Here is a 14,214-nt window from a genome sequence, read left to right as displayed (position 1 = left end):
TTGGTATACATCTCACCTCTGACCTTAGATCGGAGGAAGGTCATTGATGAAGCAGTTGAAGATGGTTGTCACAAGGATACTACCATGAGGAACTCCTGGAGCTGAGATGAATTAGCTCCGACAACCATAGCCATCTTTCTTTGCGCTTGAAATGACTCCAACCAGTTGAGTTTTTTCCCTGATTCCTATTCACTACAATATCCTTACAGCTCCTTGATGCCACACTCAGTCAAATGTTGTCTTGAAATCAAGGACAGTCACTTTCACCTCAGCTCTGGAGTTCAGCTCTTTTGTCCATATTTGGAACAAGTAATGAGATCAGGAGCTGAGTGACCCAGGCTTTTCACGGATCATCCCAGCTTGATTATAATGGTAGAGTGGAGCATATTCCAGGCCATCAGGTTATGTAAGAAAATAATTCTGCAGTTTGTGATTGTCAACAACACCTCATGGACACTCAGTTTTGCATTGCTGTATCTGTTCAAAATCTGTCCAATTTGACATACTGATGGTACCACAAAACAAGATGAAGTGTATCCTCAATGTGAAGATTAAACCTTTGTCTCCAAGATGATTCCTATTGATTTTGTCATGCACAGACACATCCATCACAGGTATATTGGTGAGGATGAGGTCAAATAAGTTTCTCTCTCTTACTGGCTCCTCGCCACCAAAGATTAGCAGCTAAATCCTTTATGACTCAACTAACTTGGTCAGTAATGATGCTACCAAACTACTCTTGGTGATGGACATTGAAGTCCCTCCTCAAAATATATTCTTCACTCTGACACCCTTGCTGATGGGACAAGATATGGTGGTGGTGGTGACTGGGACATTATTTGTAATGCATTAATCCATGTGATTATGTCAGCCTGTTGCTTAACTAGTTTGTGGGACTCCTGTTCCAAATTTGGCACAAACCTCTCGATGTTGTAAAGGAGGGCTTGCAGAGTTAACAGGGAATTGTCATTTCTGGTGTCTCAGTTAATACTGGCTACTCTGTCCAGTTTCAGTCAAATGTTCACACAGCTTACTTTTGTGTTTTGAAAAAGTAACAGAGAATTGGTCAGGGCAATGCAGTTGATGTGGTGAACATGGACTTCCAAATGGCATGGTAATAAAGTGCCATAAGTGGCTTGTCAGCTCAGACAAAACACACACACAAAGAAGTGGACAGCAGCAGCAGAATATGAAAGCAACTGATGAGAAGAAACAGAGCAATGATCCATGAATGTTTGGAAGAAGGAATGCATTGCGGTTCAGGGACAAGCCTAGGACAGTCACATTTCGTAATCTATAATGAGTTGAGAATGTCAGGCACTATTTCAAAATTTGCAAATGACGAAACAGATGGGGAAGTAGTGTGAACTGTGAGGATTTCAAGAGGAGACAGGCAGGCAAGGGGAATGGATGACAGCATGGCAGGAGATATGTCATGATATATAAAGTGATATATTTTGACAGGAAAGCTATGAGAAGCAATCTAAAACGAGGATGCAATTCTAAAAGTGGTTTAAGATCACAGGAACTTATGGTATGAGTGTAACAATTGCTCTAGGGGGCACAGCCAGTTGAGAAAGTAGTTCATAACATGAACAGGATCCTGAGTTCCAGTCCTCAGGAAGGATGTGCAGGAAGTGCTGCTGGAAAAACTGTCAAGAATATTTTCAGAGAAAAGGGACCTCAGTTGCCTGGATAGATTAGCAAAGTTGGGTGCTGTTTTCCTTAGAGAAGATTCTTTAATGGACGTTTTGAATATGTGGGGTCTAGACATAGTTGAGATATAAAACTTATTCCCATTTGATGGAAAAATCAAGAATCAGTGGACACTGTATGGCAAAATAAAAAGCAGGAAAATGTCTAATAATTCAGCTAGTACGTTGAATCTGGAATACAATGCATGAGATTGTGGAGTGCCACATTCAATCTTGAATTTCAAAGGGATTACCTGAAGAGGAAAAAATAGTCAGATATACTGAGACAGGGCACAGTCACAAGGGCTGGAAACCTCATTCTGTTCTGTAAATATTCTATGACTCTGTTACCTTTTTAATTTGAGCTTTTTCCTAGCAGCACCTTGATGAGAAATCAAGAGAGTCAAACTTTTGTTCCTGATTAAAATCTTGCATTGGAGCTTGAAGATTATTTCAGCAATTACTGTTGTTAGCAGCTCTTGGGGTCAGAGTTTGGAGACTAAGCTAGTTCTAAAGGCAAGCATATGTTGACTGCAAGGAACACTTGCACTCTTGTAGCCATGATGAGACTGGTGCAAATAATCCACAGACATTCTTCAGGATAAGGTGTCTCTTCAATTATGCATTTGAAAAAAAATCTGTCAAATGACTGCTTATTGCAAGGTAGCAAGAATTCTGGGACAAAATCTAAACCCTCATGTCTTAACATCAGTTTCTGGAACCTTGTGAAGCTGGTGAACTCAAGTAGCTATTTCACAAAATCACAAACTCATACAGCCAGGAATGAGACTATTTGATCAAGTGTGCCAGTGTCAGCTCACTGAAAGAGATACCAACTCGTCTCACTTCCCCCTATTCTTTTCCCAGACATCTGCAAATCTCTCCTTAAGTATTTATCTAATTTCCATTCAGAAGCCAATTGAATAATTTACTGTTTTCCCTGGAACATCGGAGGCTGAGGGATAACCTTATAGAGGTTTATAAAAGTGGAGTCGCAGGTCAATAAGGTAGTAAAGAAAGTGTTTGGTATACTTTCCTTTTGTTAGTCATGCTGCAGCTGTACAGGAAATTGGTTAGGCCACTTTTGGAACACTGTGTGCAAATCTGATCTCCCTGCTATAGGAAGGATGTTGTGAAATTTAAAAGGGTTCAGAAAAGATTTACAAGGATGTTGCCAGGGTTGGAGGGAGAGGCTGAATAGGCTGGGGCTGTTTTCCCTAGAATGCTGGAGGCTGAGGAATGACCTCCTAGAGGTTTATAAAATCATGAGGGGCATGGATAGGGTAAAATAACAAGGTCTTTTCCGCAGAACTAGACGGCGTAGATTTAGGGTGAGAGAGGAAAGATTTAAAAGGGACCTAAGGGGCAACCTTTTCACGCAGAGGGTGGTACGTGTATGGAATGGGCTAGCAGAGGAAATGGTGGAGGCTGGTACAATTACTACATTTAAAAGGCATCTGGATGGGAATTTGAATAGGAAGTGTTTAGAGGGATATGAGCCAAGTGCTGGCAAATGAGACTAGATTAGGTTATCTGGTTGGCATGGACGAGTTGGACCGAAGGATCTGTTTCCACGCTGGACATCTCTATGGCTCTATGACTCCCAGACATTGGGCGGTTCATTCCCAATCATCGTAATGAGCTAAGCTGAAAATAAGTTTCTCCACGTTTCATCCTCCACTTCACAGTGCCATAATTTTATGAGAGGAATGATCTGATTTGTCCATTCAAGATAATTCTACCAACATTTTAAATAATTGTTTTGTTTTTATTTACAACTGTTAATTGATCAGGAAAAGCATCAATTTCCATTTTTGTAACAATTAAGTGACAGCACAACTCCTGATTCCTGATGAAGGGCTTTTGCTCGAAACATCAATTTTCCTGGTCCTAGGAGGCTTTCCCAGCAATACACTCTCGACTCTAATCTCCAGCATCTGCAGACCTCATCTTCGCCTGACTCTACAACCGATCAACCTTATATAATGAAAATGCGTATTAGTCTGTTTTAAAGATTAACTTCCCCAGGATTTAAATTAAGCATAAAAACAGAATTCTCAGTGACTAAAATGTATGATAGAAATCAGAGCTGTCTCTCCACTTCCCTACAAATACACATGGTCTCAAGTTAACAATCCAAATTTAAGGAAGGAGCATTTCTGAAAGAAATTAAATATTTTCAATTTCAAGTATGTTGGAAAAAATGTGTAGGCCACTCAACCCCTCAGGTTTAGTTCCCTATTTAATTAGAACATGGCTATTCTGTAACTTCAAACAAATATCCACCCTTTTGATCCATATTCCAGAATATCCTTGATTTATAAACCCTATCAGGGTGTCAAATTTGAAAATTTCAGTTGCCTCAGCTATGGAAAAGGAACTTCAAATTTTCCCTACTCTTTCTGTGGAACAGGACTTTCTGGATTCAGTTTGAACTTTAATTTTAACATTTTGTGCTCCTGTCTAGATTCTCCCACTAGTAGAAATACGTTGTCACCATTGGGTGTTTTTAATAATTTAAGCATGTCCATTAAATCAACTTACAAAATTCTAAACTTAAGAGAGTGCAAAACAGGTTTGTAAGGGCATCAAGCAAGTTCGGCAGCTGGATATAGTATTTTCACATTCACACAGTCACCATCCGCAGAATAAGAGAGATGCATGTATTCCTGTGTGCATACTGAAGTGGACAATTCCCTCTGTGACACTCTGATCCTCTCCTTCAATACCTCTGACATCTTGTCCCCTTCCCAAGAAATTGCAGCAAGTGTTCTCCCTGCTGTGTTAGCTCCTCTCTCTCCTCAATACCTAAGGCCACAAGTATATGTGTACTTCTTCCAATTTAGTATACAGCACTAGTTGCTCACAATGTGGTCCCCTCCGTGTTGGGGAGATCAAATGTAGACCAGATTACCACTTTGCACAACACTCAGTCTACAGGCATGATCCTACCCTTCCAGTTGCTTGCCAATTGCATATATTTGTGTTACTATATCTCTCACACACACATTTCTGTCCTTGGTCTGCACTAATATCCCAGCAAAGCTCAACATAAACTAGAGCAACTACACCCCATCTTCCAGTTAGGCACTTCATAGGCTTCTGGATTCAATATTGAGTTTGACAATTTCAGATCTTGGCTTCTGTGTCCCCATTTTGATTCTTTTATTGCCAAATACCAGTGTGTCCAATTCTTAATGCTTATAATTTCAATCAGAGCTGATCTTTATTCTGTCATTGACACATTCACTGGACTTTCTTTCTACTGCAAAACTCATCATTTTGTTGCATTTTGTTTCATGGCAGCTTTGTTAATAATATCTCCTACCCTCAAACACAATCCAGAATTTCGGGTTGTTCAACTCTGCCTTTCCCCTTACCTTTTTCAATGGCACAAAACATTTCACATTTCGTTTTTGCAGTTCTTGACTTGAAACATTGTTTTTCTTTTTTTTCCACAGATGCTGCTAGACTACTGAGGTTTTCCAGCACTTTCTGCTTTTATTGCAGATTTTTTGCATCCATTGTGTTTTGTTTTTTTATTAAATATTGTACTTGACCTACAATGAAATTTAATCCCAGATGCATCTCCTTATTTATAAAATTACTTCTTCCCAGGTATTCTCTACTTACACAGAAATTTCTAGTCACTTCCTGTGAAATTAAGCAGCACTATACTGCTGAATAGATTTTGTAAATAGGAAACATTAAATCTCTCAAACAGTTTTTCATACCCCATTGCACTGAAATGAGAAGCCAGGAAAACGTGTTGGAGTTGCAGTACAATTTTATATTTACTAAAGTTGTAAATAAATAATCTAGATTGCTAACTGTAATGTTCATTTATAGATGTATAAAAAGGCTAAATTATGATATTTTCAGCAACATTTGACTTCAGGAATTTAAGTTCACAGCACAATACTTCATCAGTTAATCTAAAGTAAGTGGGTGCTTTATTGAATGTTCCACCTTCTTTCCACATACACCCCAACATCATTGGATTGAATATGACCACAGAACCAATATTGGTATACACAGTTACTCAAATTGTATTTTAAAAAAGTGATTGCTGCTAAAAACATTATTTTGCTATATCTTTTGAGTTAAGTTAACTGCAGAGAAACAAGAAGTTGTGATACGAATAAAATGTCTTCCAAATTAGAACATGCAAATTTTTTAAATTTAGTCCAGAGGCCTAATTCTCTTCAAAAGTATCAAGGTACTAAGCCAGTGTTCATTCTTCTGTCTTCCTCAAAAGGTGGCAGGCATCAGGATTGGTGAATCAAACAATAATCCAGGTTTTCATGCAAAGGTACTATCAGTTAGATCAATGCAACTGATCACATGCAAGGGAAAACCACTCATTCATTAACTCAATAGAGTCCTATGGTTTTTTTTTTACTTTTAGTTCTGTCCATTATTCAGCCATCTGGACACAAAGCTATGAGCTTATGCATTAGCCCTTAGCAAATACAAAATAATTTACAATAACAAATTTCTCAATTTTCTTTGGGTAGCACCAGCTGTGTACAATTCCCATAGCCATGAAGAGTTATTTACATGCCATCAATCAAGGTTAGATTTGGATCTAATTTATAGCATTTGGAGGATATTTGTTAACACACTGCAAAACTCTGGTTCTCAATGTTGATCAAAGCATGTTTCTCAATTTAAATGAAACCACAGTTCATGTTTGGATACTTCAATAGAATCAATAACCATGATGACACCTATGCCTAGCAATGGCTGAAAATATTTGAAATTAATAATAATCAATTCTTCCTCTGAATTAAACGTTTATTTTACCTAGAGAAAGTTTTAAAATTAGTTATCATTTATCACGATACCAGAAAGTCTAACTCATCAATCCCTGTTCAGTATCCTTCCAAGTATTTCACTAGTATATCCAGATATTGTTTCAATAGTTTGTTGTCATAGCTAAATAAAATTTATATATGCAATCCTCTATTGCTTGGTAATCAAAGGTCATTGGAGAATACAACTTACATTCTCAGTTGTTCCAGTTATTACATGTAGACCATCATATGTTGATTTGATATACATTCCCTAGGGAAGATGGGAGAGACAAAGAAAGAGAAAAATATATAATATTTCCATAAGAATTTAGTTACTCTTATTCATAGCAGTTAAGAAAAGCTACAATAATCTAGTTTAAAATAAAACAGGTTGGATTAGGCTTCAATGCATATTCTGTTGTGTTTCCAAAATTTCCATTTGACAATGACAAAGTGCATATCTTAAATGGAATTGTTTTGTTATGATTGACCATAATGCAAATCTTAACTTCACTGGCATTGAATTTACCTCTGCTGACATATTAATAGAGCTGCGAAAAATGGTTAAGGTAGATGTTGCAGTCTTACCAGTAAATGTCATAGGTACATGGACAGCAGTTCTAATCTTCTAGTAATTTGACATGTAAGTTCAGTAGAAAGGTGAAGGTGACTTGAATATGTAAAAGTATTCTACAGGGATAGAATTTAACTTGCCTTTCAAAAACCTCAAAACTTGATTTTTTTAAAAAGCATTTAAAATAAACATAGCTCTCACCATCAATCAGACAATTACAGTCATGGGAAGATATGGAGAATGTCCTGCCTATTCCTCAGAGTAATACTCCCTAAAATCAGTTTCTTGATGGTATTGGTGGTAAGGATGCCACTGCTGGATGGTGACTTGGACAAAGCTCTAATGGACATAGCTGGGTCCCGTAAACGGGCGGTTAAACATTGATTGAAATTGTAATATGGTTATGCAGGATGTTCTTCCGGACTGCTTATTTGAAAGTTTAATACCTAAGTTAAAGAGGGAACATTTTTATCCCTGTACAGAGATAAATGCTGATGACTATCACACATTACACCTTGAATGATTTAAGTAAGAAACAAAGTAATGTGAAGCAGATTAATTGTCTAGGTCTCCCTCATATGTCCAACACAACAGTCTAACTTGTATACAGTTGCTATCATGCAATAAACACCATCTTGTTTGAAACAAGAACCTCTTCTCATTAGACTAACAAGTAGTTTTTCTCTACCCACTCGACCACATGGGCTACGTAGACTTAACCCTCAAAGGAAAATGGTGGCAACAAATCTAGCTTATGGTGACCAATAGTGGAGATAGATTAGATTAGATTAGATTACAGTGTGGAAACAGGCCCTTCGGCCCAACATTGAATATGTAAAAGTATTCTACGGGGATAGAATTTAACTTGCTCAGACATGGTGACCCTTGGTGAATAGCATGCCATCTAGCTTTTTTTCCAGCTGCCTGGGCCTCTAAGGTTCATGCATGACAGTGTTTTCTGGAACCGCTGCCAGCAGCTGAGAGAGAGAAAGTTGGCGGTGGGCATTTATCACACAGCAAGGTGAGCAGCAGAGCGGATTCCAGTGAACTCAGAAAAACCTTTCAGATACAACTCTAAGAGAATTAACAGTGCAGACAGCCAGCAGATGAAAGAGATGAACACTCCAGAAGCCTGCAGTAGAGCAAAGGTTCAACAAGGCAGAATCCACAGCCATGGGGAAAGCACAGGGACAATATGATCTGGAAGCTACCTGGAGCCAGTACACTCACCACATTTAGCCATTAGAGATTACTGATGTTTACTGATGATAAACTGCAGAAACAAATCAAGGTTCAGCCAAGAGACATCAGAGATGCTGTAAGTAAAGTTGAAATGCCTGGGAGGCAAGTGGCAAAAGTTGTTGAAAAATACAACGTGGGATGAGACAGCTAAAAGCACTCACAGCTCAGAAGAAATGCTGTCAGCACAACAGGCAGGTACCATGAGACATGACCACAGTAAAGGAAATCAAAAACCACAGAAGTAATTTTAAAATGAGATGGCAGCACTGGGGACATCGCTAAGCCAGAATTAAAGCAATGTAGGCAAGATTTAGAAGTCAAGGCTGACAAAGTCTAACAGAAAAATATAAGGAGACCACTGAAGAACATAAAGAGATGGTGATCCAGCATTTAAATCACAGTGAAGGAAAAATTCATTCAGACTGCAGACATTAAGACTCATCTACGTAGCTGGGGACCTCAACGAGTTCAAGAGGGATCATCTACTTGGCATTTCTGGATGAAGATGGATGCAAATATTTCTGAACTAGTGTGTTGGGCTCCCCTCTCATTGAAAATGGGAATATTTGGGCTGCTTTCCCCCTCAGTTAGTTATTTAATTGTCTCCCACCATCTACAACTCAGTGAAGTGATTAAGTCTGATTGGTTTGCTGTGATATTGCATCGGTCTGTCTACTGTATACTGCTATTGCTACTGGTGTACAAATAGCCCTGTGTTGTAATGTCATCAGATTGACTCTTCATTATTAGGTAGTTGTGGTGCTGCTCCTGGTACACTTCACTGAACTGGGAAGAAGTCCCATCTAGATGTTGATGGTAGAGTGGAGGATATGCCAGACTGAGATTACAGATTGTGCTGCAGTGCCATTCGACTGCTGTTGATGGCCCATATTATCTCATGGAAGCTCAAATTTGAGATGCTAGATATGTTTGAAGTCTGTTATAACTGCCCATGACTGAAGCAGTATAAAATTTGCTGAAAGTGATTCTCAGTTGAGAGAAAATGGATGGGTAAGATACTTAGCTGATGTCTGAAGTTAAACTGTAGAGTGATTACAGCTTTTGTTAAAGGAATATATCCCAGGTGACAAGATTAAGATAACAAACAAAGGGTTTTGTGAAATGTGTACCAAAGGGTCCTGTTGAATCGAGGCAAAAAATGCAGATGCTGTTTGTATAGAGAGGGTTTAATAAGAAACATCTTTGTGAAACTCTGATAGAAGTCTCCATAACAGGCTGGTCCAGAGTTTGGTATTCAGCATTGGATAGAAGGGAAGAGTTCAGACCACATCACTAATGACCCCCAGGTAATTGTAGCCATGAGATCATGGGATGACCTCACACTGTCATTTGATATGTATGTCATCAATTAATGACATGATTAGTTTGTAATAGCCAAGGACAGGCTAAATATAAACATATAAAAAGTATATGCTTCCCTTTATGGAGATGTCTCTCGAGGCTTTCCCCTTACCTTAGTTTGGAAAATAATAAACTCTTTGATGCTTGAAGTGAACCTGGGTGTCAAGTGATTCATTCAGTCATTCTGCCACAACAATTTGGCATAGTCGGCCAGATCGGTGAAGCATGGACCACCAGCGGGCAGAGGGACCAGATTATGTGAGTACCCTGTGCTCATAGTGACCTGTAACCTCTGTTTGTTCAGTGTCTCCTCACAGTCTCCTATCCGAACCTGAAAAGGGTCCACTCTGTCTCAAAGGGCAGTCAGTAGTAGAGGAGTAAATGTTGTGAATTTGAGACATAGTCAGAGGCAACCTTGAGGCACACCTTGATTGAAAGGCAGGGATCCTCTTGGATGGTTAAATTTAACTGGGAGACATTCCAAGTTACGCCTTGAGGGAAAGAGACTTCTGAGGGTTGTCATCTGTGTGTAGGGTTTTAACTGAAATGGATAGATTAGTGTGAGCCAGTAATCCCTGATATAGGAGGGTGCAGGCAGGATCCAAATCACACCTCGATGGAGGGGCAGGCGACCGCAGGGCTGCCACTTGCTAATCCTACAAATAAAACAGATAACAAAAAGAAGGAACTAGCCTGGGGATTGGAGGGATCCCTCACATGATTCCCAGAAAACATAAGAAACTAATTGGCCAAAAGATTAAAATGGGTTGGAACCCTCTGAGCCTAACCACCACACAAAGAGAATAGAGCAAAATAAGAAAAGAAAGACAAAGATGACCTTCAAGCACATGTGGAATGAATAAAACGCATTCATCAATTAATAAGGAAACAAAAGATGACCAAAGTAATGACAGCTGTACCAGTATTACCAGTTGTTAAACTAAGGCCACCAGCCCTACCTCCGCAAGGGAATGGCAGAAATGAAACTGATTGGACCACAACAGGAGAAGAAGCTTTGTGGTGTGATGGTGGCTAAGGGGATGGGACTGTATCATATGTATACATAGCTCCATTAAAATGGAATACATTCCTCAGTTCCAGGGGTAAGCAGAAGACCCAGAATAATAGGATTGCCTTCCCGAGTGCAATACCACCAATACCCCTCCATTCCAGCCCAACCCACCCAGTGTGCATGACTTATGTATCATGGTCACCTGGAGGCACATTGAAGTTACCAGACATGTTGACCACTCTAAAGCCTAGATATATTAACAAGATATTTTGGCAAAGGTTGAGCAAAATGCCTATTTGTGACAACCTGCACAGCATGGATATTGCAGGATTTGTTGTACAAAAATGCCAGAGACATACCGGACATGTCTGTTACAACCTCGTTAAGACTGAGCCTGGTGCGCTGACCTAACAACAAGTACACAATTGCATGATCGAGCAGATCAGGTGCTTCGGGCAGATGGTAAAAATGCAATGGCGGAAATTCCCATAAATTGGAATCTGGGCATGGGCATCGCTGAACAGAAAGGCAAGAATGCTATCGACCAAGGAAATCGGAAACTTGAAGCCTTCCAAGCCCATAGTGGGATACCAAAGAAGTGAGCATGTTGACAGAGTGAGAAGTGCGTGAGTGAGTGAATTAGTTTCAGTCAGTGACTGAGTGCTGTTTAATGGCCGGACCTGCTCATAAGCTGGATCTCCCCATTGTCCTAGGTCCGACATGGAGTCTCAACAATTCTCAATCCTCCAAATGAGGTCACAAGGTGAACATTCTGGGATATGTGTTCCTGTGGGAAACAAATGATCCAAGCCAAGTATTTTAGTAAGAATATATTTATGTCAATAGACATCTCAGTAATTTTAAGCATGATACAGGTGACACTATACTATCTGATAATGCACCATGTTAGAAGAAATAGTGTTTACAGCATTAACAGTGAAACCACACAGTGCAGAAAATACAGCTTTCAAGGTTTGCTACAAGCAGCTTTGCGACATGGGGGTATCAGATAACAGAGAATGTGTAAACATTTCTCATTAACAAATTGTCGCTCTTCACACAAATGCATGTCCTGACCTCAGCCAGATTCCAAAGGCAGGAGATGTTAAACCGGTTACTGTTAACAGAGAATCGGCATGGGAAATAACCAGTCACGCCACAACTGTTCAAGAAGCAGCTAGTCTTAAAATCACATTGTCAAGGAAATGGGCATTGTTGAGCAACAAGTCTTCAAAAAACTGTTTAAAGGAAATTGAGTCGAAGATTTTATAAGGGTTCCTACATTCATAGCTGAATGCAAAATGATAGGAGAGTATCATTTCATATTATGTATGAACTGTTATCTATTAAACATATCTTACATAATATAATCTGTGACTGTACAGGGTTGACATTAATATTTTCCACTCTTATCAAAATTGAAGAATGTTCATAGTCAGACATGCTCATGACAAGAGTTGGCAAAGAGAAACAAATGAAGTGGAAGATAATAAGTCCCACTTAAGCTCATTGATGAATCTTTAACTCAAGTTGTTCAGTGTGAAGAACAAATTGTTATGGCAGACCTCAAATCTGATGTCAGATGCTGGGAACACTCAAATTCAATTAGAATATTTCATTTCATCATCTTCCAAGAAAAGATCATTAGTACCAGTGCAAGGGCTCTTGCAAATTAAGGAACAATCTTCCAGTTGTATAATTAAGGAAACAAACGCATTGGGTTCACAAGGAAAGCAACCACAAGAAGTGAATAAAAGTGTCCAAGCTAACCAACAATTTGAAGTTAAGTGTCTACATTGAGCACAGATTGACTGGAAAATTGAGAAGAACGATTTGTTTGCACAGCTTGAATATAGGGTGTATGCACGTCCATGATAGCCACGACTGACCTGGGTAAGATGGTGGTGGAGTAGCGGTTCTGAGCCCAAGCTGGTATGCTCCATTGTCTTTTCTTTTCTTTTTTTTTTGCTCTCTTTTCTTGTCCTTTTTTAACTTTTTTTCTATTTTATTTTACTTGCCCCTTGCTGAAGGGCTTGATTGTGGTGATGGTATCGGCAGCAGTGAGTGGGCCCAGCAGCATGAACTCAAGTGGGCCCAGCAGCACCGAACTGAGTGAGCCCAGCAACACGGACGCCAGTGGTCCCAGCAGGACCGAACTGAGTGAGCCCAGCAACACGGACCCCAGTGGTCCCAGCAGCACCGAACTGAGTGAGCCCAGCCATGGACCCGAGTGGGCCCAACAACATGGACCCGAGTGGGCCCAACAACATGGACCTGAGTGGGCCCAGCAACATGGACCTGAGTGGGCCAACAATATGTACCCAAGTGGGCCCAACAACATGGACCTGAGTGGGCCCAGCAACATGGACCCAAGTGGGCCAACAATATGTACCCAAGTGGGCCCAGCAACATGGACCTGAGTGGGCCCAGCAACATGGACCCAAGTGGGCCTAGTAACACGGGCCCAAGTGGGCCCAGCAACACAGACCTGGGTGGGCTCAGCAGCACGGATCCAAGTGGGCCTAGTAACACGGGCCCAAGTGGGCCTAGTAACACGGGCCCAAGTGGGCCCAGAAACACGGACCCGAGTTGGCCCAGCAACACAGACCCGGGTGGGCTCAGCAACACAGACCCAAGTGGGCCCAGCAACACGGACCCAAGTGGGCCCAGCAACACGGACCCAAGTGGGCCCAGCAACACGGACCCAAGTGGGCCCAGCAATATGGACCCGAGTGGGCCCAGAAACACTGACCCGAGTGGGCCGAGCAACATGGACCTGAGTGGGCCCAGAAACACTGACCCGAGTGGGCCTAGCAACATGGACCCGAGTGGGCCCAGAAACACGGATTCAAGTGGGCCCAGCAGCATGAACTTATCGTGATGGTGTGGGAGGTGAGTTTGGGTTCCCAGTGGCTTCTGCATCCAGTGCAGATCCATGGAGGTGGCAGCAGAGACAAGTTTGTGCCCAATAGATTTTTTGATTAAGCAGATAATTTCCCCTGTCATCCAAGATTCTGAAATCCTGCCACTCCTGACCTTCATTTTCACAGGAACATGCCTGTCCTGCACACTAATCAAATGGTCAATTCATCAATATCCTCTATAATCATCAGCCCTCTAATAAATGTAGTGCCATAACATCCAAGGTGAACATTAATTTCCTCGCAAACACAGTATTTAAATCACTAGAAGCCCAAATAAGTGAGTAACATCCATTTTTTTTCCAGATAACTGACAGATACTTCTCCATGTAAAAACCATTATCTGTAATACAGCTTCCAGATAGCTGAGTTCACAGCTAATCCATTTCCATCACAAATCTAAAATACTCTACCAGGCACTTCCACCTCTTTTTATGATATCTGCAATCTCAATCTCAGATTTAAAATTAACTGACAGTGCTCATTACAATAATCTCCACTGCATTTTCCCCATATAGTAACTCCTCAACATATGCAACCTTAAGTTATGATTCCACATTCATTGCAAAGTGATTCATTTCCATAGTGATTTCAAGTCTTCCTAGTGCATGGT

The 14,214-nt window shown here is 40.5% G+C and overlaps 1 protein-coding gene across 2 annotated transcripts in view; it reads right to left on the bottom strand.

Annotated features, from left to right (window-relative positions):
• cnksr2a (connector enhancer of kinase suppressor of Ras 2a) overlaps positions 1-14,214 on the bottom strand; it is a 489,515-nt gene that overhangs the window by 270,059 nt on the left and 205,242 nt on the right. For both annotated transcript variants that reach the window (XM_043700616.1, XM_043700617.1), the window contains exon 7: positions 6,702-6,761. In XM_043700616.1, the coding sequence (XP_043556551.1) occupies positions 6,702-6,761 (60 nt within the window). The remainder of the gene's footprint in view (positions 1-6,701; positions 6,762-14,214) is intronic.

Source organism: Chiloscyllium plagiosum, chromosome 12, assembly GCF_004010195.1.
Source record: "Chiloscyllium plagiosum isolate BGI_BamShark_2017 chromosome 12, ASM401019v2, whole genome shotgun sequence".
In the NCBI taxonomy this organism is placed as follows: domain Eukaryota; kingdom Metazoa; phylum Chordata; class Chondrichthyes; order Orectolobiformes; family Hemiscylliidae; genus Chiloscyllium; species Chiloscyllium plagiosum.
The sequence above is the reverse complement of the archived record's forward strand: the minus strand, read 5'-3'. Positions and strand labels throughout refer to the sequence as shown.